This window comes from Bicyclus anynana, chromosome 12, assembly GCF_947172395.1.
Source record: "Bicyclus anynana chromosome 12, ilBicAnyn1.1, whole genome shotgun sequence".
Classification (NCBI taxonomy): domain Eukaryota; kingdom Metazoa; phylum Arthropoda; class Insecta; order Lepidoptera; family Nymphalidae; genus Bicyclus; species Bicyclus anynana.
In genome coordinates, this window is record NC_069094.1 from 14,531,197 (window position 1) to 14,557,416 (window position 26,220).

The 26,220-nt window shown below is 37.0% G+C and overlaps 1 protein-coding gene across 1 annotated transcript in view; it reads right to left on the minus strand.

Moving 5' to 3' along the window:
- The window catches only part of LOC112053587 (acid sphingomyelinase-like phosphodiesterase 3a), a 125,081-nt gene that overhangs the window by 23,573 nt on the left and 75,288 nt on the right, over window positions 1-26,220 (minus strand). Inside the window, exons 3-6 of the mRNA XM_052884573.1 lie at window positions 18,683-18,751; window positions 16,221-16,380; window positions 12,812-13,014; window positions 11,935-12,092 (exon numbers count right to left, since the gene is read on the minus strand). Of these exons, the coding sequence (XP_052740533.1) occupies window positions 11,935-12,092; window positions 12,812-13,014; window positions 16,221-16,380; window positions 18,683-18,751 (590 nt within the window). The remainder of the gene's footprint in view (window positions 1-11,934; window positions 12,093-12,811; window positions 13,015-16,220; window positions 16,381-18,682; window positions 18,752-26,220) is intronic.

The following is a 26,220-nucleotide window of genomic DNA, read 5'->3' on the forward strand; positions in this document are numbered from 1 at the left end:
CCCACCAGCCAGACGTGGACCAATTAGGAAAACCTCAATCGGCCCAGCCGGGGATCGAACCCAGGACCTCCGTCTTGTAAATCCACCGCGCATACCACTGCGACACGGAGGCCGTCAAAAAGTCTGGCAAGTTCGTTGATGATATGCGGGCGCCGGGGGGAAAGACTGCACGGGTGTGAATCATCAGGCGTGCAGGGATGTGAGGCGCATCAGTCGTGGGTTTTTCATTCATCGCTACACACCCCCCGGCCCGCGCGGACCATCGGGAGTGTTACGAACGAAGTTACCAAGCTATAACACCTTAACTCCGCCAGTCCAAATTGGAGCAGCGTGATGGATTTAAGCTCTATATCCCTGTCCTGGCCCTGTAATGAGATTTAATGTTATTGAGGACGATAGCAATATAATTACCGAATATACTGAAACAATTACACCTCCCTTAAATAAGGATGATAAGAAATATCATAATTTGCATTTGATGGAAAACAGAGTGAGGTTTACAGAGCGCGCAGTGAAGCGACTACTATAACCTCAGTTAAATGTACTGTAAACTTAGATATCCCTCCATAACCACTACTTGCTCCACTATTATTGTTTTAAAACCCCACTGACTTTCATAAGTGTTCTGTTCTCGCAAAAACAGGTTTTTTTTTTATTTGCACTGATTAAGAGAAATTTAAAAAAAACAGCCTGCTTGCTGCTTTTTCAACTGCCCACTATAGGGCCAGACCTCCTTTCCTAATAGTAGAGGGTATATAGAGCCGTGATAGCCCAGTTGATAACCTCTGCCTCCGATTCCGGAGGATGTGGGTTCGAATCCGATCCGGGGCATGCACCTTCAACTTTTCAGTTGTGTGTATTTTAAGAAAACAAATATTACGTGTCTCTAAAGGTAAAGGAAAAACATCGTGAGGAAACCTGCATACCAGAGAATTTTCTTAATTCTCTGCGTGTGCCAATCCGCATTAGGCCAGCGTGGTTGACTATTGGCCTAACCCCTCTCATTCTGAGAGGAAACTCGAACTCAGCAGTGAGCCGAATATGGGTTGATAATAATGATAATGATAAAGAGATGCGAGTAAGTGATGTTGTAGTTGTGGAGTTGTTAGGAGCTGGATGAAAACCACACCCTTTCGGTTTATATGCGACATCGTACCGTGGCTGTATCAGCCAGACCTGGACCATTTATGAATCAATCACCAATTGTAAATCCACTGCGCATACCACATCTATACTTATAATAAAACTGGTCGAATTCTATACATTTATTCGCAATTTGAGATTTTACTTATACCACAAATATAACAGCAAATATAACAGCAAATATAACATCAAACGTCAGCGTGGCATAGCGGACGACAGCGCCATCTAGAATCTATATTTATAATACAACTTCTGTACATTCTGTACATTGAAAATATTTTGTAATTTTATGTTGGGGGGCATTATATAATCGATACTGAAGCTAAAAATATTTTTTTTCGATTTTTTGTCTGTCTGTTTAAGACCATAATACAAAGAGGGTTATAAGATACTTTTTATTGCGAAAAAAAAGGAGAAGGGGGTGAAATAGGGGTTGAAAGCTTGTATGGAAAGTCCTTCATTTTTAGAGTTACATTTTTTAAAATTTGTTCATAAAAAAAATACGAGTGTGTGAAATAGGATTTGAAAGTTTGCATTGATTTCCACGCGGACGAAGCTAATATCTATATATAATAATGAAGCTAATATATATATAATAATGCTAACATAACCGTCAAATTTTGATGTAAATACAAAAACAAACGCCTGAGTATTTTTACAGCGATGTTTGTCGTTTTAATGCTACATAATTGCAATGCGGAACAAGCCCAAACGAGGCTTATGTAAGATTACAGGGCAAGTGGAAAATTAAAAAAGGCTTTCCTTCTCGGTGGGAATTATAATAACGTTATTTTATTAGCCCGCTATAAAAAGAGTAACATTTTTGGTTAAAATATGTTCTATTTGGATACGCCATGAAGCTAGGGTTGAAAGTTGTAATTGCATGGATATTAAAATCAGATTGTCGTAGGTTCAAATCCCACTTCAATATTTTTCAGTCTTGGCATCCTTAGGCATATAATGTTTGTAATATTAGTTATTGAAAATTGCATGCATCGTTGCAACTAAGATTATAGAGAAGAAAGTTTTTTTTAAAATATTTCACTAAAGGAAAACTTCAATATCAGCGAGTAAAATTATGGCTATATTTTATCCTGTTTCCACGGAAACGGAAACTATGTGTATTGGATAATTTTAGGTAAGATCTTTGATCAATCACTACTTATACCCCCTCTTCTGTAAGGAGGGAGGTCGGGCGCTGTACTACTACTGTAACTAGCCACGGCCAAAGCTTCCCACCAGCCAGAGCTATACCTATTAAGAAAACCTCAATCGGTCCAGCCAGGGATCGAACCCAGGACTTCCGTCTTGTAAATCCTACGCGCGTACCACTGCGCCACGGATGTCGTCAAAAAAGTACGTCTACAAAAGTAAAGAAATAAAACCAAGCAGGTTCAATCAGGTCCGACTCTATTACTATTTTATTTAACCAGAAAATGATATTTATACTTACAATACACTAAAGTCATATACAAGTTTAAATATACGCGTTTAATGGCTTAGTAGAATCTAATTCCGTAGTAGTACATTCGCTAACCGTATCATAACTACGGCGCCGGAACTAGACGAGGAAATCCGACGGCTGGCGCCAATAAATTATAAGATTAGTGTTCGTTCCTACATACAGTGTGAGTTTACGTAACTAAGTCACGGTTAACTAATATAAAACTTACGAGGAAACATAGAAAAGTAATTAAATATTTTTATTTAGTTATGAATATACAGTAATATTTGCTAACTATGCTCTAAGGTTTCATTCATCATCATTATCAACCCATATTCGGCCGCTGAGCTCGAGTCTCCTCTCAGAATGAGAGGGGTTAGGAAAATAATCCACCACGCTGGCCCAATTTCTTTTTTTTTTATCCTTTACAAGTTAGCCCTTGACTACAATCTCACCTGATGGTAAGTGATGATACAATCTAAGATGGAAGCGGGCTAACTTGTTAGGTGGAGGATGAAAATCCACACTCCTTTCGGTTTCTACACGGCATCGTACCGGAACGCTAAATCGCTTGGCGGTACGTCGTTGCCGGTAGGGTGGAATCTAGCCACGACCAAAGTCTCCCGCCAGCCAGACCTGGACCAATTAAGAAAATCTGAATTGGCCCAGCCGGGGATCGAACCCAGGGCCTCCGTCTTGTAAATCCACCGCGCATACCACTGCGCCACGGAGGCCGTCATAAAAAATCATCCAATTCGGATTGGCAGACTTCACACACGCAGAGAATTAAAAAAAATGTCGGGTATGCAGGTTTACTCACGAAGTTTTTCCTTCACCGTTTGATAGGCAGAGGCAGAGGTCATATCCACTGGGCTATCACGGTTTCATTCACGCAGGTTTAATTGGGAATGTCTTATACCAGACTAAGCTATCTAATAATAATTTAATATATTAAATTTTAGCCAGACACGTTAACGATTACGGTTGAGCCGTTTTTGATTAAGTTACTAAACACGAAAGGCGTTAAGTTTTCGAAATATTACAATTTGTTACATAATTTTCTCAAATTTTCGTACTATAAGATTCTTAGAAAATCAATGAAAAGTTAACGGTACTCTACTTGTAGATATAGCGTGAAGATGAACAGGGATTCATTTTTAAATGTGATCGGACACACAGAAAGACAAAAATCTATAAAAAGTATGTTTATGTTAATAACTAAAAGAAAACACGAAAAAAGAAAAGAAATCTAATCATTCTACCGTTGTTCTTTTACTAAAAATGCTGATAAAAATTTGAAGAAATTACATGATTTGGTATTTGTTTTGAATAATTTAGTGTCATTTACAAAGTCCCGTAGCTCGGCGTAGGTGCCCTAATTTACCAAATTAAAATGACCTCTTGTTAGAGCGTTTATGTTATTATAACTATCGGGGTGGAAACGGGCGAATTGCGAGCAAATTTAATAAATTAGAAAATGAGCGACTCGTTAATGTAATAGCCTGCGAAATTATACTGAAACACAAATTGAGTTATATTAGTGTTTTTACTGCGCTGCAGGAAATTTCTTTCAAACGTACTTTTGCTTCTTTTATGTCCTTATTATAAACTTTATACAATTAATTTTTCCTTGTTTCTTAATATAAAAAAAATAGAAAATAAGTGTATCTATATATATATATATATATATATAAGCCCCGACTTTGTTATATATATATATATATATATATATATATAACAAAGTCGGGTTTGTTACAACACTTATAACTCGAGATCTGCTGGATTTATCTTCATAGTTGGATTTGTCTCCACCAAGAATACATCTCAAAAACAATGAACTCTATCAATGAAAACTATGAATGACTCGACAAATAAATAATTATGAAAGATGATTAATTTTCCAAAAATGTTACTTTATTTAGTACCTGTCAAACATTTGTTGTACATCCTGTCAAATACTGTCTAAGTAATGATTGACTTTTTTTTTGCGTGTGTTCAGAAATAATGACAAATGATCAACATTTACGCGTGCGTTCCTAGATTTAGGTGTAGGGTAGGCGTAGGGTAGGGGTAGGGTATGAGTAGGGTTGAGTAAGGGTATGGTAGGGTAGATATAGGGTAGGGGTAGTGTGGTGGTAGGGTAGGAGTAAGGTAGGACCAGGGTAAGAAAAGGGTAGGAATAGGTTAAGGGTAGGGGTAGGATAGGGTACGGGTACAGCAAGGGCAGGGTAGAGTATGAGTAGGGTAGGGGTAGGATGGGAGTAGAATATGATAAAGGTAGGGAATAAGTCAAAGCGAAGTTTGACCCGGTCCGCTAGTTGAATATAAATTTTGATAAGTTTCAAATATCAAAATGATAATTTTTTTCTAAAATATTTCCCTCCCCCTCCCTCCCTCAATTCGTTTGCTTTTATCACAAAAAATTTAGACTATAATTTAATGAAGTAACAGAAATGAAGTAACGCTAAACAAGCAGTACTACTTACCTACATGAAAATCAGTATCCAACTATGTAAAACAAAAATTGTTTTTACCGAAATAAATATGTCCCTTATAGACTTTGAAAGCGTTTGAAACTTTTAAAGAAACATAAACGGAATTCTCCACGTAAGACGTTGCGGTAGTAAAGGGGTAAAGTTTTTCAGTTTGTAGGGAATAATTTCTGGATACACTGAACCGATTATAATTTTTTTTTACCAATGGAACGCCACGTTATTTCTGAACGTAATGTTTTTATCTCCGGCATTTTATATTCGTACTAGCTGACGTCGCACGGTTCCACCCGCGTAGTTCCCGTTTCTGTAGGAATAATATAGCCTTCCTCGATAAATGGGCTATCTAACACAGAAAGATTTTTTCAAATCGGACCAGTATTTCCTAAGATTAGCGCGTTCAAGCAAACAACCAATCTTCAGATTTATAATATTATTATAGATTCCTACGGGAACACGAACTGTGCGGGTGAAACCGCGGGGCGTCTGCCAGTATAATAAATATTATTGATTCCACAACTCTACAGCACGTTAAGCTTAAACGGAATCTCCTCTGCGGCTCATAAAGCACGTAAAGCCGCAGATAGCTTTCACTCCAAGCCGCAAACACGTTCTAGCGCCCAGAGACGGGGAATGTGATATTTTATTTAAAAGTATTTGAAATATTTAATTTCATTTCGAAGTTGCATTTAAAATGACACCGATTTTATCCATAAAATTATATATTATTTTATTATAATGCAAGTCTTTTATTTGTTTGGTTTATTTGGACAGAGTTTTTGTGGTTGCGACGCGATATTATAGTTTAATATTCGTTTATTTTTAGTAGCCTTCGTTGACAAACTAAGTATCGTTGTACCCCCTAATGTAGGTACTTAAGGAAGGTAGGTATTACTTATCTAGTATCTATACTACAGCTTTTCTTGATGAGTACTGTTTACCAACAACCAAATTAAAAATGAGGGTATAAATCACTAGTCATTTAACACCTAACAATAATTATAATTAACTTGTTCTTAAATTAATGAAAATAAATTTGATTAATATGCTTAGATCGATTAGATATAAAATATATTAACCATATATATTTTATATAACATTTTATGAACAAACCATACATAATTTAAAATAAATAAGTTGAAATGACATACATTTTCTACTTTCATTTCTAATTTCTTTGTTGGTGAACAGTACTCACCAAGAAAGGCACAAATAAGTGCCAGTTAGATAATTCACAAAGTAATCCACCACCAATAAGAAAATGTTGAAACTGGTCTTTGGTGTGCTAAATAACATTACTTAACAAACAGTATTTCAATAGTAATTTGCTGAACAACAGTAATCCCTTGTTACAAGTAATATTACGCTGTCGGTATCATAACCACCGCGCCCGCAAGCCGCTTTGTTATTTGGAAGATTAGAAACTCGTTAATGTAATTGGCACAGGAATTATACAAAATAATGATGGACTACTGTTATCCGCATTAAACTTTATAAAGAATACTTGCGGACGCCCGCGACTTCGTCCGCGTAAAAATCGATGTCAACTTAACCCCTATTTCACATCCTTCTATTTATATTTTTGCATACTTTATAACGTATCTATACTAATATTATAAAGCTGAAGAGTTTGTTTGTTTGAACGCGCTAATTTAGGTATTACTGGTAAGATTTGAAAAATTCTTTCAAGATAGTCCATTTATCGAGGAAGGCTATAGGTTATATATTATCCCCGTATTCTTACGGGAACGGGAACCACGCGAGTGAAACCGCGCGGTGTCAGCTAGTACCTAATAAATAGACCACTAATCATTTTACATTTACAAATGTACCTAGAAAAATTAAGGACTTTCCATACAAACTTTTCTACCCCTACTTCACCCTTCTGATTTTATTTTCGTTTCATTCATCGAATTATGGTTTCAAAATCAACTTGGCACAGTTTTATTTGAATTCATTTAGTGGTTTCAGCGTGATGCCCGGCCAAAAAAAGGCAGACAGACAGACAAAACTAACAAAAAAGTATTTTAAGCTTCAGTATCGATTATAATTATATAAATGCTCTCCAACAAAATTTTTCAAAATATTATAATGTTCAATAGCGGACCCGGTCAAGGTTCTATTTTATTTACTTATGTGCACTTCTTCCCTACCCCTAACTTATCCTACCCTACCCCTACCCCTACCCTAGCGGACGCTCGCGACTTCATCCGCGTGGAATTTAGTTTTTCACAAATCTCGCGGGAACCATGGATTTTCTGGGATGAAGTACTCTATGATTAATCGAGAGTATAATTTATTTCCATTCCGAATATCAGCCAAATCGCTTTATAAGCCGGAGCGTAAAGGAGCAACAAACATACTTAAGCACTCACACACACACAAACTTTCGCCTTTATAGTCCTAATATAAGTGTGATAGTGTGATGTGATTACCCATTAGCCATTACACGTGACTTTGTCAGCGTGAAATTAGGGTTTCCACAACTTGTTTCCAAACAACAGCCAAATTAGTCAGTATTTCATCCGTAAAAGAGTTCATACCATCATTACAATCAGTTTACGCAAATTCAATTAACATCTGGAGTGTTCTGTTATTTAATAAATAAATTAATTAAACAAATCAAAAAACCCAACTGCATAAAGTATAAAAAAAACTGAAAAGAAAAAAAACAAGCTCTTTCCAGAAGTGTAGAAAGCAATTAGAAAACAGTCGGGACCTTAAATATGGCCATGATATACCATTTTAGAATCCTCAGAAAAAGCTCTTGAATTTGATACCCATATTGCAATATTAGAAAAATGATTTTTTTTTCACCTCGAGTCTATAGCGTCTCACAGTCGTCTTATTATTTTTTTTAGTTACATCTATCTAAAAACACTTGGGTTATTGAGACAAATCTAACGATATCCTAATTACGTATATCCGTTCAGTGGTTCGGAAGATATGAGGTAATAAAGAATATTACATACATACATAGATACATAAACACATACATACATACATACAAGATACGCGCGAAAAACATAACCCTTCTTGCAGTCGGGTAAAAAGCAATGTAAAGCAGTCTTGTCAGTAAAATTACTATGCCAGCATCTCAAAACAGTTGCAGGGCATACAAGAAAGACATGCACTAAAAGAGAAAGATAATTAACTCTGTAATTAGATATTAAAAAACTCACATCTGCCAAAGAATAATGAACTAGAAAACAATATACGAGCCATGTGACCCAAATTTCCTTACAGAATCGCTTCATTAAAACCACCGGACAGACACTACTCTCACTCTTAATTATTGCATTGAAATCGAACAATGCCCTCATAATACGATACCATGCATAATGACGTAATTATTGAGGTCGGAGCGAAAACCGAGCTCCCATTATCTTGTGGCAAGGCGAAGTCATGTCGATGGGAGAAAAGCCAATGAAATGTTTGGAAAATGATTTTAGAAAGTTTTTTTTTAGAGTTTACTCCTTAAGAGTCGATTTTTCATATATACCCTACGGTATGAAAAAAATATGGGCAGCAAAATTCGATGAACGAATGACAGCGATACTTTTTCTGTGCGTAACCTATTCTGCGCACCTTTCACCGTGCGAATGCAAGCTGTTGGCGGGCGCGCTGCAGCTCGTCGGCCATTATTTTCCCGTGTGAATTTGGTGTTTAAACAAAGCCCATGTTACTCGGTGAAGATGTAGTTTTTTATTGGTAAAAGAATTTTCAAAATCGTTTCGGTAGATCCAGAGACGACCCTTACAACCTCACAGACTCGGTATAAGTCTCTAATTTTTTTATTTTTAGCAATGTTAATAAAATAAAAATTTTAATACAAAACACTATTAAAATTAAAAAAAAATCTCTTTTTAATATTATTGGTATGTAGGTGTAGGTGTAGGTAGAGTAAAAGAATACATATAAAACAAGCATATGCTGGAAATCCTCAGAAACAGTCCCGATTTTGATGATTTTTTTGTTACGTTTGTTTTTTGATATTATTTGAAATCAGAAACCTTTTGGAGTGGGGACGGAATGATTAATATTATTTATAAAATATCATATATATGATATTTATATAATCTACTATATAAAAATAAGTCAGGTTTTCCTTCCTGACGCTATAACTCCAGAACGCACGAACCGATTTCCACGGTTTTGCATTCGTTGGAAAGGTCTCGGGCTCCGTGAGGTTTATAGTAAAGAAAATTCAGGAAAAATTTCAAGGTAGGGTAGGGGTAGTTGAAAGTTTCCATCGAGTTTCACGCGGACGAAGTCGCGGGCGTCCGCTAGTAATTAATTAAAAAATGAAAATCGAATGGCACATGTTTCGTGGAAGTATTCCATAAATTATATAGATAGAAACAATACCATACGATACCACGATTTCTTTCCTTTCTCTTTCATAATGACATAATTATTGAACGCAAAACCCTCCGAGCCCCCATTCTCTTGCAGCCCTCGGCAGAGATAAGGAGACTTTGAGGGAAAGATAAAATACCGAGGGCTTGCTGAACTGAATCCCGAAGCCTCTGACAGGCAGATTTGTAAACGTAAGAATTTTGTAGCTAAAATATCGCGCAGTCACTCGATTTTACTGACCAAGTAGAAAATGTTTTTGGAAGGTATTTACGATTTGAATTCTTGGCTTTTGTTTACGTTATGAATAATGCATCTTCGCAAAATGTTTAATTTTAAATGAACGGGAGGTATATTATGTTTAATAAACTTGGCTTGAAAGTTTGATTATTTCAATTTACAAAGTTGAGTCATCGTCATAAAAATTTATAATAATCAGCCTTTTTAACGGCCGATTACAGAGCCAGTGTCTGTAGCCATGTGGCATGTCGATTATCTTTCTACAAACTGCTTCGAAAACTAAAATATGTGAATGACAGATCCAATCGATAACTTGATCACGTGGCTTGTCAATGCCAAATGTCATTCCTTTGATATGCTTAGACCACGCTGCATGTGTTATTGTTTACCTATCATATTATTACTTACATTGATAATACGACCGGGATCGACAGCTTAATAAGATAAACAATACATTTACTTGTTATCGCCGCGTTAGCCCCTTTTAAATTTACATATTTTTAATAAATAGGGTAGGAAATAGTAGTCTGTGACAGATATGACGTCGCTCGATCTCGTGTTGGCTCCAGTGTTCTCGTGGCGTTCAAGCCGTCCACATCTCTTGTTGTGTAATTCTTTATGGGTTACTTGGGATAGGCGGGGAGAATGATTTGAGTGGAAAAGGGGAGTGTTAGTCAACTATCAAAGGTACCTTTAACCCTACACACATCGTAAACAAGTACGTGACTTCATTCAAGGTCATTCTCTGCCATTCTAGGGTCTTATTTTGGTTACAGTTTGATTTGTTAATTAAGTTGTCCTGACAAGTGTTGTGAATCATAACCTTTGTTCGACATTAGTTTTCTTATATCACCTTTTGAGTCGTATAATATACTATAAAAATAATAGCGTTGACCATAATTTCAAAACATCGTGTAGGTACAGTTGTAAAATAAAGAAACCCTTTCTCCATGTTCATCCACAGTAGGGAAGCACGCGTGGACACTTAACTTCCGGGGCGGAACGACATTGCGTGGACGGCTTGCTTATTTATAGGTGTGTTCCTAAAAGGAAAAGGCGGCACTTTGGCTCACGTAGGACTATGTCATTATTGATATACTTATATCAGGCTTGATTCTTAACGGAATCAGTCCCTGTAGCCTAGTGGCACGTCGATTCTGTTTCTACAATCGCAAACGCTTCGAAAACTAGAAAAATGTATGTGAATGACATTTTTATTGACAGGTCACGTGATCAAGATCTGTCATTCCCATACATTTTTCTAGTTTTCGAAGTGTTTATAGTTTTTACTAGCTAGCTAGTTACTAGTTAGTTGTTACTAACTAGCTGGTCATGGTTGTTTTTACCTGTCTGTCTTTCTGCCTGTTCAAATTTCACGTGTTTCACGTCAAAACAACAACGGCTTACTGAAGGCCTATGTCAGTATGGACATCTGCTGTTGACGTCAATTAGCTGATAATATAATGATGATAATAATGTATTGTTATTAATAATAAAGATTCGCTAGCCATCAAGCTTGCTGTGAGACTGTTCTACCGTGTAATATTACCTACACACTTGCACCGGGACCGGGTAAGAGCTGGGCGGAGATATCTTAAAATAAAATCCGGTGAAATAAAAATATAATTTGTATTCAATAATTTAAATACCAGCTCGCGGTAGGCACACAAAATTTGTAGGGTCGTGGTAGTACGTATTTTATCTGCTAATCAAGATGCCGCCGTATGTAGTACTCCCCTGTTGGGATGCCGAGATGTAGGGTGGCACCAGGACGCGGAGAACCTGAAGGGATTTGCCTCAGGGCACGTCGGATGCGCTTCGGGCGTAACTTCGTAGATACGTGTACACGTAGATGCTTCGATTCGTTGATTATTTCTATGAATAATCCGTGCCTCAAAGAACAAGAACAACGACGTCGACGACGAACCCCTAAAGCGGGGAATTGCACTGCATTTACCATAGAAAAGTTTGGGTTCACTTGTAGTGAATTATACTAAAGGTTTAAATTTTTTATTTCGGTAATATTGGAACGTGTGTCCACCCTAATAGCGAACGACACACTGCTCGTCGTTCGAAACCCGACGGGAATCGAGCCGAGCTCCGCGCGCGGGAAAGGGGTGAAGTGATGCAATCACTGCGTTCGCGCAGAATACTAACGTATATACCTATTGCTGTTAATAGCTGTTACTCGCTTCTATGTTATTTACTTGAAATTTTAAATATATGTACCATTTCGGTATACACTGATAGCTCGCTTACCATCTCACTGTTACCAGTGGCCTTGTCGAGCACTTCGTCCAGCCAATCCCACTGGCGGCGCGCGGGTGGACTGTTAGCCTCGCTGACGCTAAACAGGTTCGTGTTGAGCGCCACAATCCGAAGCTTGCTGTGAGACTGTTCTATCGTGTAATAGCCGCCTGTTGTGAACAGAAAAAAGCATTTCTTCTTATTCAACTACAAGTTAAGACAATGTATAGTTAATCAATGTTAAGTTAAAAACAGCCACTGCCCATAGCCCAGTGGATATGACCTCTGCCTCAGATTCCGGAGGGTGTGAGTTCGAATCCGGTCTGTGGCATGCACCTCTAACTTTTCAGTTCTGTACATTTTAAGAACTTAAATATCGTGTCTCAAACGGACAAAAACATCGTGAGAAAACCGGCATACCAGAGAATTTTCTTCATTCTCTGCGTGTGTAAAGTCTGCCAATCCGCATTGGGCCAGCGTGGTGGACTATTGGCCTAACAACTTTCATTCTGAGAGGAGACTCGAGCTCAGCAGTGAGACGAATATGATAATGAAGTTAAAAATATGTATAATAATATGTATTCTGTGGTAGTGGGCTAACTCGAAAAGGCATTTGTTTTTTCTGCCTCTACAGGTTTTTAGTGACAGTAGATTATGAAACGGATATAAATTTGAATTTAACTCATAAGCTGAACGCAGTTATTCGATACAGTATATTAAAAATCGGTTTATTAAAAACAATTAATATTACTGCTAAGGTTTGTTTCTCATGCAAATTCCTTAACAATATAAATTTAGATAGATCCTTAACTCACTCATAACTTCACTTTATCACTATACTTACTCAGATATATGTTATACTTAGATAGATGTTTATTGTGTAGCTTACCACTTTTTAATGTAGTTAAAGCTTCCATGGGAAGCCAATGACTCCATAAATTTGTTAATGTTTCAGAAGGCGCCGGGTCCGTGTGACCGAGCACTGGGAACACGAAGTGTGAACTGAACGTCATTCGAAGAAGCTCCGTTATATTTCTGATCGCCTGGTACCTGTTGTCATCCTTCCCTGAATATTGTGCTGCTACGATATCACTGTAAAAAAAGTTAATATCTATTAAAAAATGTTGATGACCTCTTTTAAGGGTGGGAGGCTTCGCCAAGCGATTTAGCGTTCCGGTACGATGTTGTGTAGAAACCAAAAGGGGTGTGGATTTTTCATCCTACTCCTAACAAGTGAGGCCTTTTCCATTTTAGATTGCATGGAAGCGTCTCTCGCACAAACTATTCAGTTTAGAAAAAAAAAATATTAGCAACTTCATTATAATTTTTTGACATACGGACGGACAGACAGACAGACAAACGGAACCCTAAAAACCATGAATTTCATCCAAAAATTAACAGCGTTTTCACAGCAATCTCAAATGATTGTATGTGACAATACAGTCTAAGTTGGTGCAAAAATTTAATACAGTGTTTTTCAGATAGCATGGATGGGTGACAGTTCGTTTCACTATTGAATGTTTGCCGCGATTCACGATAATAAAACGTCATAAGGCAACTGTCACCGTGCCCATGCTATCTGAAAAACACTTTAATTCAATTTATTACTTAAACTTATTTCTATGCAGCATCATTCGTGAATAATAAAAAACAAAATATTCTACAGCTGAAGTTTTTAAAGGAGTGTGGATCAAAACGGAATCTTTTACACTGAATACTGTGGATAGTAATTCATTTCTTTTTATCTCTTACTCGTTTTTAATAAGAGCTGCCTAACACGAAAAGCTATTCAAGTTTTCACCTCTATAATGATGACAGAAATTGTAAGAGATTTTTATTTTTTTTCTGAATGAGTGAGTTTGCACACAATTTTGTTAAAGTAGGATAAAAAATATGAAACTAGGTGTTTAGGGAACAATACACAATGCTGCATTTTTAGTCTTTTGCCAATTTACAACGTTTTACCAAGTGTTTTTTCAAAGTAATTATATGTTAGTTTTCTTTTATAATAATTTGTGTTATTCGCATCCTTGGTATATTTTAAAGGAAAAAAATATACTAGACCTGTTTGCTATTTTATATAGGCAACTTCATTTAATAAACAAGCACAAGAATGATTTATACTTATGTTCGTTTTATAATTTGAAACAATCCTCCAGTTGACCATACCATAGATCTTACATAATTTAAACCCATAAACTGTTTTAAATGGATTGTTTTTTTTGTTTTAGTATCACACGCTAGGTGTACACAGTAGTGGTAGTAGTATATCAAGCAACTAGAGAGTTGATATAAAAAACTATTTCGTAGCGTAGTATGGACAAACATCGAATTTCAACCGAGTTAAATTTTTCGCCGTGCACTTAAATGTACACCGGGCTTCGGCCGGGGTTTGTGATATAGCCTCCGACCGGGGGTTTATGATAGAGCCTCTGACTGTGGCCTCAGCTGGGCTTTACCCAAGCACATAAAAAATGCACTTAATTATACACCGGCCGGTGGTTTTGTGATAGGGCCTTCGATCGTGGCTTCGCCTGGGCATATCACCAATGCACATAAAACGCCTCCAGCCGCGTCCGAAACTGTCCTCCATGATTTGACCTGCCTGGGCTTTGGCTGGGGATTTCAGTGATGTATAAGTATTGTTCTAACTACAAATTCACGCACAACATTTCAGCAGTGTCCATGATACAGCCAATACCCATTCTTGTTATTTTAATCATTCATATATTTATTATATAGGGGCGAAGAGGTTGGAAGGGGACCATTGATTTTCACGCGAACGTAGTCGCGGGCATCTGCTAGTGTCACAATATAAGCGAATGGAAGTACCTACAAGTACTCGTATTACATAATGCTTATTGCGTTAATTTATTAGTAGATATACAAAGAAGTTGAGCCAAGTACTATAATATAGTATAGGATGTTTTACTCTAAATAAATGACGCTTGTATATAAGTCTCAAAGAGCGATAGTTTCATGGCCCAAAGGTATAATTATAGATCAGAGAAGACACAACTGTTTAAACTTTTTCTGCGACAAAGGTTTTTACTAGGTTTGTTTTGTTTCTACAAGGAAAGAAATAAATTACTAAAGCTTCTTAGTGCCATGGAAGTGTTCTTTTATTGCAACCAATAGACCCTCTTTTGATAAAATAATCTTTTTGATGTTACTTTACTAGTTTTTTAGAAAAAGATCGTCGAGGGCTTCGTTTTGATAGAGAGTCACTTAATAAGCTACGTCTAATACTAAACGTAGGTTGGCCTTTGATAAAAAAATTGTCTCTAATTTGTCCATAAATAGGCATCTTCTAGGCGTTCCATCTTAGCCCACATTTACACTTACTATCAGGTGAGATCGTGGTGAAGTGCGAGCTTTATTTCATGAAAAATCAACCACTAAATTTAAAAACAACGCTTTTGATTAAGTTATATAAGGATACAACCAGAAGGAAAGCCGTTTAGCTGTACATCTAGTCGTGAGGTGAAAAGCACGGAGGCGTGTGTGTGTAAACTATAGGCACTAGCCAGCATCACAGAACAAAGAGCACTTATGCTGCCCATAAAATTGTAAATTATTTGGCATGATGGAAGGCATGTAACATGGATTCCCGTTTCCCAAAACGTTGCTTAGCAGACTCAAACAGATGATAATAATATTTTATGTCTTTGCTAACCCTCTTTTAGATTCATACTCGTACACAATTAACGTGCCTGTCTGTACAACTAAATAAAAAGTTTGTTTTTAAGCACTTTACATCCAATAAACAGATGATTTTATGTCGTTTCAAAGTACATGTTTCAATTTTATTTGGAGGCTGGGCCTTTATTCCGAGTGTCAACTACCCTATATTTTATAAAATTAAAAATTTTTTGAATTAAATAAAATGAATATTTTTAAGAATTTTGATCATGGCAACGTGCTTGTAACTCACACCCTGACAGATTGTCAGTGGTGTTCGCGTAGTTGAGTACGTTTAAGGCGTTTATAAAGATTTTTTTGATTTTTATAAAGATGTTTCTTTAAAACTTGTGTCTTATTGACATTTGACAATATCACATGACATTGACAGCTGTTTTGAACACTTCTACGAGCGAAACAAAAAAAAAATTAATTAATGCTGGTTCCAAAAAATCTAAAAAATCTTTTTAAGCAACAATTTGTGTCTTCTATCCGTATAAAATAACATCAACCCGCATATAAATTATAAAGGCCCATTTTGGGATGTGTCCTTTGTATCTTGCACTTTTAAGTAGGGGGTAGGTTTGGTTTTAAGTAGGGGGGCGACGGAAACTCACCCAGTCCAAAGAACGAACTCCACATTCTCCGAATGTCTCGTCCTCATGTACCGGAGCGCTGACTGGATGAGCTCGAGCGAGCTGTCACAGGAGTAGTCTCCCAGCCGCCCCAGCGCGCGGTGGTGCCCCGAGCTACCCCGCTCGTCTGCCCTCCGACAGTCTGAGGATAATACCCTCAGATTACGTTGAGGACTCTGATACATCACGCTTAAATTTATCATCATCATCATAATCATCATCATTATCAACCCATGTTTGACTCACTGCTGAGCTCGATTCTCCTCTCAGAATGAGAGGGGTTAGGCCATTAGTCCACCACGCTGGCTCAATGTGGATAGGCAGGCTTCACCCACGTAGAGAATTAAGAAAATTCTATGGTATGCATGTTTCCCGTTTGACACGTGATATTTAATTTCTTAAAATGCACACAACTGAAAAGTTGGAGGTGCATGCCCCGGACCGGATTCGAACCCATACCCTCCGGAATCGGATCTACTGGGCGATGATGGCTAAAATCTATACTAAAACCTCGATGTGGAATGTTTATCAACCAACAAATTGAAAATTAAGGTTGAAACTACATGTCATTTCAAACCTAATTTATTGAAATTTAGCAATAAAATTCTTGCACTGAATTCAGAAAAATTATAATGTGTATTTTCTAGATACAAATGGCGAAAGTTTGAAAAAAAATTATGAAACGGTGTATTTTTTTAGAATTTCTTATTTTAATCAAAACAAAATTTAGAGATGTACCATAACACACATTTGTTGTCATTATAAAATATATAAAATATAATATTATAAAGCTGAAGAGTTTGTTTGTTTGGTTGGTTAAACGCGCTAATCTCAGGAACTACTGGTCCGATTTGAAAAATTCTTTCAGTGTTAAATAGCCCATTTATCGAAGAAGGCATATATATATATTATCCCCGTACTCCTATGGGAACGGCAACCAAGCGGGAGACACCGCGCGGCATCAGCTAGTCATAAAAAATAAATCATAATAATCGTTGAGAAGTTTATGAAAAGCGACGAAATGTAAAGTTCCAATAAATTACAGCTCTCTTGTGTCTATAAATACAATGCTTCAATCAAGTTTCTTTGTACACCAAGTAGGGCAAAGCAACAAAAAAGAAATAAAAGAAATATTATTCATATGGCAATAAAAACATCGTGTTTCCTTATTCATCTTTTATGCATCATCATATTCGATCAAGCGTGTTACAAGAGCAAACTTATTTTTATTAGTTTTCGTGATACTGAAAATTTTCCTTTACAATATTGGCTCGTCTAGTGGCAAGGAATGGAGACATTTTCTTTTTTACCGATGTCTTTTTCAAAAGACCAAGACTTAACGCAATGTTAATTGAACGAAGACTAAAAGGCTTCGTTCAATTAAGTTATCGTACTAAAATTAAATAAGTAATTTTCAAAGAACCGACTTTTATCTCTATTGTAAAAGAGCCTTTATAGCCCGACAAACCCCATTTTATAAAATGTAAAAGTTTACAAGCCCTTGCCATTAATAAGTACGGTAGCCAATTATCTAGTTTGGACTGTTTTATTAAGGGCTGCCCAGTAAATAATCGAACATTCGAAGCTGTGTATAGATTATTTAGAATTTCTTTTAACGAACTGCCGATAGATGGCGTTCCAAGTTTTTTATATCGCGACATTAAATAGTTCTTACTAAAGATAAATATTGAGGAGTTTTTTTACTAATAAATAAGATTCGCATTGAAGTGGTCTCGTGCCTTGGTTGTTTTATATCGCTATAGTGCGGACCCCGTATACGGGCTTAGGCCGTTACGATTACTATTAAAAGTTAATGACCAGCTAGCCGATTCACTGATTTGGTTTTTATTAATAACTTATTAAAACTATTAAAATAAACATCAAATCAACTGAGAAATATCGTCTGCCTACTGTATGATATCAACAAAAGGTTGTGAGTAGGCACCGGATGACATTCGTTACATAGAATCTCAATTTTGTATAACATGTCAACTACCATACGTCAAAGTTAGTAAATTAGCCTGCTGAACAGGGGCGTAACGCGTGACGTAAGCTATCTACTATAGAAAAACTCTTGTAAGAAAGAAAATCTTATTATATTTTTAATAGCCCGACCCAAAACTCGAAATCAGAAGCTGAAGTCGCTAACTACTGGATCAACGAGATTCAACAATTTAGCCGATCTTCACATTATTGTTTAAGACAGATAGACAGTACTTTGCGTTGCTTGTAGTATTTAAGATACCAGGATACCAGAAGGGCAAACACGTCGTAAAATAATAAACGTAAGTTTGTGCTTTACTATACTTTTTTCAAGCAGATAAGCTAATCAGCTTTGGTTATATAAAATTATTGGTTATATTAAATTATGACAAGATACCAGAACAGCAGAAGGGCAGAACACGTCGTCCTACAATAATAATCGTCAGCAGTTTTGTACCTACGTCTTCTAGTGTCGCCCTGCGCTGTGTACAGTGGATCGTAGTGGAAGTCCGTGATGTGCCAGAAGTAACCTGCAACAATACAAAGAACATTAAATAGAAACAGACATTATAGAAAACTAGCTGACGCCGCGCGGTTTCAGCCGCGTGATTCTCGTTCCCATAGGAATACGGGACAATATAGCCTTCCTCGATAAATGGGCTATCTACACTGAAAGAATTTTTCAAATCGGACCAATAGTTCCGGAGATTAGCGCGTCCAATCAAACAAACCCTTCAGCTTTTTTAATATTAGTATAGATGTCACAAAACATTCATATCGTATTACATTTTTACACTAAAATTTTGTGAGAAAATACACTTTCATAGAAATTGGCCAGATTTTTGTAGAAAATCTGTAGGTAACAGAAAAAAATGAATTCAAATGTTACTTCGTCACTCTGGTACACCGGCAAACTTTTTGAGCAACAAGTGTTTTTTTTTATTCATTGACGGCCTCCGTGGCGTCGCGTTTCAAGAACCAGCTCATGACTAAGGGCCCCGTATGGGTTCGAAACTAGTCGAGCATACTCCGACCTAATATCACGTGAGTTTTAGCCGTGTTTCATTATCAATTAAATGAATAACACTCATGATAGTTTAAATTCTAAAATGGCCGGTGGGCGTTCCTCTTTATAGACACCAGGCTAAAATTGGTACAGCAAATTTCTAAGAAGAAAAAGTTCATTATTTCATAGGACTTTAATCCAGGACTTCTGTATCCGTAGCCACATAGACCAACGAGGCAATTTAGTATTAATCTACAACTACTCCATGGAATTTAACGCATTTTGTCCTAATAAATAATAAACGTGGAAATTATTAATATATTATCTCCTTACGTTTTAGTTAATTACTATTGCGTTAAATTGTAATTAATGCTGCATTCTGATCGAATTAATCAATATCTACATCTGTTGATGCTATCAGTTATTAGATTAATTACTTTAAACTATAATAAGCAACGTTGATGTATATTACATTCAGTCCAACCAAACAACCAACCTACCAATCAACCAATCAACGAGGCAAGCATTGGCAAATAGATACACATTCTACTTATATTTGCATGGGGTGTAAAAATGTAACTTATTACCCACATTCCATTCTTGAAACTCAGTTCGTAGGAATACAGAAACAGTAATGCACCCGCTAATTCTATGTCAAGATGGTGAAGTGTGCCTGAACGCGGCCCACTGTGTTAAGTGTTTTACGAGCCCCATTTTTTCCAACTGTATATCCCATCCGCATTGGGGTCGTGAGCTATTTTTATTTCGCCATTTAGAGATACTCGCTACCGCCAGAGTATTTACTTGGCAGTTGGCCGTTTGTTTTTCAACGTTTTTGCCGATTTCCCAAAAATTGAAGCCTTTCTGTTTCGCGTTTGCTTAAACACTATCTGTAGTATGCAAGCATAGATAGTACAATTTATATATAATATTTTATAGCTAACTAGCGAACTCATTAGACCTCGTTAATCCGGTCCTATCGCAAAATTTGTTCATAGCGGATACCTACTAACTATAGACTACCTCCGTGGCAAATTTTATTTTTGTACGTCAGCGGTTTCCGAGATTTCGTGATGAACTTTCGCATTTATATAAAGAGTAGCAGATATCACGCGGTTTCACCCACGTGTTGAAATCACGGGGTTAAAATATAGCCTATAGCACTCGGAGATAGTGTAGCTTTCCAACAGTTAAAGAATTTTTCAAATCGGTTCAGTAGTTCCAGAGCCTATACAAAACATACAAACAAACAATCAAATCTTTCCTCTTTATAATATAGATTACCTACTTCGATTTTTCTATTTAACGCATTAATAATATATGTGAAAAACCACGGACAAAGCCTACCACCATAGTAGACATAAGCCAAAGAAGAATATAAATCTTACATTGACGAGCTGGGAATCAAAGCCGCGATCTTTTTAAAACACTAAAGCATTAAGCAACTACGTCAGAGAGATCGTCATAACTACAGAACATAGAACGCTAAAGCTGTCATAACTTTGTATGTTGTGATGTACAAACATACATAAATACATCATACATTTTTTGACGGCCTCCGTGGCGCAGTGGATTTACAAAATGGAGGTCCTGGGTTCGATCCCCGGCTGGACCGATTCAGATTTTCTTAATTGATCCAGGTTTGGCTGGTGGGACGCTTCGGCCGTGGTTAGTTACCACCCTACCGGCAAAGACGTACCGCCAAGCAATTTGGCGTTCCGGTACGATGTTGTGTACAAACCAAAAAGGGGTGTGGATTTTCATCTTCCTCCTACAAAGTTAACCCGCTTCCGCTTAGATTACATCATCACTTGCCATCAGGTGAGATTGTAGTCAAGGGCTAACTTGTAAATAATAATAAAAAAAACATCTCATTCCCGTAAGGATAAAAAAGGCCACTACCTTCCACTAGCTACAAATTACGATCCTTGCAAATCTGCCTTGCTTCTTCGATTAAGTCAATCCTTTCATACAAATTCGTCGTACTGTTCATACCTTACGTGGTTTTTATTTGGAACTAGCGGACGGACATGACTTCGTACGCGTAGAAATGTCAACTTTCAACCCCCGTTTCACCCTCTTTGGATTTAATTTTCGCGACAAAAAGTATCCTTTAGCCTTTTTCGTGTTATGGCCTCAAATAGTGCCAAGTTTCATTTGAATTAATTCGCTTTTTTCATTGTGATCAACATAAAATACGGACAGATAGACAGACCAAAAATGAAACCAAATATTTTTATCTTCAGTGTCGATCATATAATGCCCTCCATATCAAAGGATCAAATAAAGATAGATATCTTGGATTTAGGATTTGGCCTACTCCTTCCAACATTTTCATTTACTATCGCCTTACAATTTTCTTGTTTTAATCTCCTTTCATTTAGTTAGTCATATTCAGGGTGTCCCGTAAACAGTACGACATACACTACAAGGTTATAGCTGACACTAAGGCCTTACTAAAATAATGCAATATATGTTAGCCGAAAGTTTAAGGTTTTTGAATTAAATTGATTTTTGTACGAAATATAAAAATCCCTACCTTCAGTGCAGTTTAGACACACCAAGTGTTAAAAAATTACTTAAGCGTTAAATTTATACTTGGTAATTATTTTATAATAGTTGCTTCAAATAATGGAAGTATAACTTTGACATAAATAGAAGATTATAATTATCCTCATAGACAACAAAAATTTTATGACTTATTGTAGTTTTGTGGTTGTATTTAGTGGTACTGTCCCGGCTCCACGACAGTCATTAATCAGCGTTTTTGTGCCGTGGCCCGAGGGAGGCGCAGATAACTTGCGACATGGCTTTCTTATAGGTAACGATGAATGAGACGTTATTCGTTTTTGTGTTTCGCGCGCTTTTGTCTTTCACACAACAATATAATATATAAAAACGTTCGGGACACTTGACAGGAGTGATAACTTAAGCCTGCTGCCTGCTGTGAAAGAAAGGGAAGCCAGACAGTGACGCCGTAACGCGTTACGCTACGATGCGGTTTTACTCTCTCATAAGATATCACTTCTTTATATTCATTTATATTTTTTCAAAGAATTTTTGCCATATTTTAAAATTTTTCGTAAAGGCTGTTTTAGATGTGGACATTGTACAACAATATGCGGGGATCGAACATATGTCTTCTCAGTATTGAGTCTGGTTTATCATCATGATCAACCAAATATTCGGCTCACTGCTGAGCTCGAGTCTCCTCTCAGAATGAGAGTGGTTAGGCCAATACTCCACCACGCTGGCCCAATGCGGATTGGCACACTTCACACATGCAGAGAATTAAGAAAAATCTTGGGTATACAGGTTTTCTCACGATGTTTTCCTTCACCGTTCACTGAAACATTGGAGGTGCATGCCCCGGACTGGATTTGAACCTACACCCTCCGGAATCGGAGGCAGAGGTCATATCCACTGGGCTATCACGGCTCTTAACCAACCGGCTAAACCAAGGCGCTATTTAGGTTTTTGCCTGAATGACACCTAGCTCATATTTTTCTGGGATTTTTAAAAAAGTAAACAAAAAAAGCGCTGGCTTACTAGACTATAAATCGAATGAATAAATAAAACTTCGCAGCTAAACACTGTAGTTGGGAATGAAGCACTTAATAAGAGTTTCAGTCAAGTTGATAGAGATTTACGTTTCAGTTAAAGCGACGTCTCCATTAGCCGCGGATTCTCGCACTGACACCCAAAACATAATTAGCGCTGCAGTCTTAATTACTCTGCGCTAACCGCAACGCTGTACTGTTGAACGTTCAAATGCAAGTCAGCTTTAGTAGTGTTCTTTTTACCCGGCTTTTTGATTGCCTCTACGATATTTTTGGAGTGTACTCCTTAATAATCGATTTTTAATATATACATTTTATTTTATATATAGTTTTTCTTTCTTTAAGAAATTTTCAGTTAAATTATAAGCCCAGAGGTAGGCCCAGAGACGGTTCCAGTCTCTATCATTAACATCTGATATTGATCGATAGCGTTTTCATACTAATTCCGCCAACCCGGGTGGTTGTTTTTTTGTAGCAGCGTGGTGGATCTTAGCTCCATATCCACGCTCCTGCCCTGTAGTGGACCGTCAAAATAGGTTGATAATGATTAGACACAAATATAATGCAATTAAAGTTTGCAATCTGTATTATTTCAGGTAGTAAATCTCACACTGGTATTATGCTTCAAGGTCAAAAGGTATTCTACTAAAACATTATTTAACACGTGGAAATTGTGATTTATTTGCGAAGGAAATATCACGGCGAGGTGAAAATTTTACGGCGAAAATATCTCAATTGAATAAAACACGCGCCTCTTGTTATAGTCTAGGAGCTGGTCAATACTTTTAAGAACATGATTTCTCATTCTGTGCTTCTAGTTTAGTTCCGTTTATAAACATACATACTAACACAACTTTATGAGTAATGTCAGTTATATAATGATTTATTTATTTTGCTATCATCCGCGAAAATTCGGCGAACCCATGCGACAACGTCACCCAGGTCCGACAAAATACTCTCTACGTACGTTTCACCCCGAAACCGGAGCATCCTCAGGAGATGTTGACTCTACAACGTGCAATTGCACGTAGAGAGTATTTTGTCGGACCTGGGTGACGTTGTCGCATGGGTTCGCCGAATTTTCGCGGATGATAGCAAAATAAATAAATCATTATATATTCATGATGAACTTCCGCAAAGTAACGCCTGCTTGTATCCAATAATGTCAGTTACATTACATAAATCCTGTCACATCGACACAGTCACACATTATCCATTTGTTTTATCTTTAATTTTCATTATCAATCATTTCGCATAAAATTGTGTTCATGTTACAAGCTGGCAGAGATCGCTAGTTAGCGATAATGCCGCCTTTATTGCATTTATATCATACTAGCGGATGCTTACGTCTTCGTTCGCGTGGATTTCAGTTTTTCACAAAACCAGTGTTTTATTTCAGAGTAAAATCTATTTACATTCCAAATTACAGCCAAATCGCTTAGTAGCCAAAGCGTAAATGAGGAATAAACATACACACTTACATACCCATAAACATTCGTCTTTATAATATTTGTGTGATTTTTGTATTTTGTGTGTAAAAATGTATTTTCATTTAATTTGTATTTGTATTTCGCTTTATTTGTAATACATTCAAATATGTCGTTTGTATGATTACCACCACGGAACAAGTCGCCAGCTCTTGTAGAAGACTTGAATGATGATATATTAAAATTACCTCAGGTGACGGAGATCCCGCATTATTTATGCGCCGAAAAAACATATTGTTTCGAGAATTACTATGCGTAATGTTGTTAGGGAAATAACGCATTAGGCGTAAATCACATTCAGGGCGTATTTTTTCCATGACAAGTTCAGAATAAAAAGATTACCCACCTGATGATAAAGTCAAAGTAAAAATTAATTTATTTCACGTTGTCTTTCCTTACAAGCACATATCAGGTCAGGTTATTTTGTCATAGTGAAAGTAAAGATGAAAGCTTAAAATTAAAGTAACGAGAGGTCCAAACGCGTCTTACCCAAGAAGAGCTAACGACAAACTCAGCCAGTGTTTTTTTTTCTATCACCATTTCACAATAGTGTCTAAAACTATGCGGATGTTTATTGAAAAGTCATTGTCTATAAGAGAGTAATAGCAATAGTCACTAAGGCTTTTTTCCAGATTCTAGATCTAGAGGAACCGGCCACAGCACTATAGACCTACCTCAGTTTGTGAAGGCCACGCTCACCATAGATAAGTATGGTGGTAGTTTTAGAAAGCAGAAGGTTTCAAAGATTCACATCTTCTTACCTTACAAAGCCACCACAGTCCAAACTCCATAAATGGCTACAGTAATACTTAACAACGGTATGAAGCATAGCTGACAAACTTTCAGTCTTCACAAAATGACTAATGATACCAACTTTTTTTTTTATTCTTTACAAGTTAGCCCTTGACTACAATCTCACCTGATGGTAAGTGATGATGCAGTCTAAGATGGAAGCGGGCTAACTTGTTAGGAGGAGGATGAAAATCCACACCCCTTTTGGTTTCTACACGGCATCGTACCGGAACGCTAATATACTTGGCGGTACGTCTTTGCCGGTAGGGTGGTAACTAGCCACGGCCGAAGCCTCCCACCAGCCAGACCTGGACAAATTAAGAAAATCTCAATCGGCCCAGCCGGGGATCGAACCCAGGACCTCCGTCTTGTAAATCCACCGCGCATACCACTGCGCCACGGAGGCCGTCAAAAAGTTGAGTTTCTTGCCGGTTTCTTCTTGGTAGAATCTTTACAAATAGTCAACTGACGTATCAAAAGTGCTTGTAAACTGAGCCTACTTGAAATAAAATTAATTTTGAATTTTTTTTTGAACGATACAAGCAATGTCCATAATATGCTGAATTGCCAATTTACATATTAAAGTAAATTTAGTAACGTAAAAAGTAATTTTGATGTAATTGTGCTCTTTATTCAAATAAACGCGATGGCCGCGCTTCAGTCGATTAACAATAAAATATTGTAATGTATGCTAGGTTAACATTTGTAGGTAGTCACATAAATTATGTCATCTTTCTCTGTGTGATTAAATGGCGTATGGTAAACCGTGTTGTAACTATTATTTCTCTCTCAAGATATTTCAGTGGCGACGAAGTGGTTAAAATGTCGATCGGTAAAATTTCCGAGTTTAATATGCATTCGGACAATTGGAAATTGTACGTAGAAAGGTTGGAACAGTACTTTAAAGTGAACAAAATTGATAGTGACTTGTATGTTCCGACATTAATAACGGTCATGGGTGCCGAGTGCTATGAACTGTTGGTGAATTTGTGTACACCTGCGAAACCCACGTCAAAAACTTTCAGTGAACTAACGGTTATATTGGAAAAACATTTACAACCAAAACCAAGTATACTGGCGGAAAGGTTTAAATTTCGACATCGCAAGCAAAGGGAAGGTGAAAGTATAGCAGAATATGTTGCTATATTGAAATG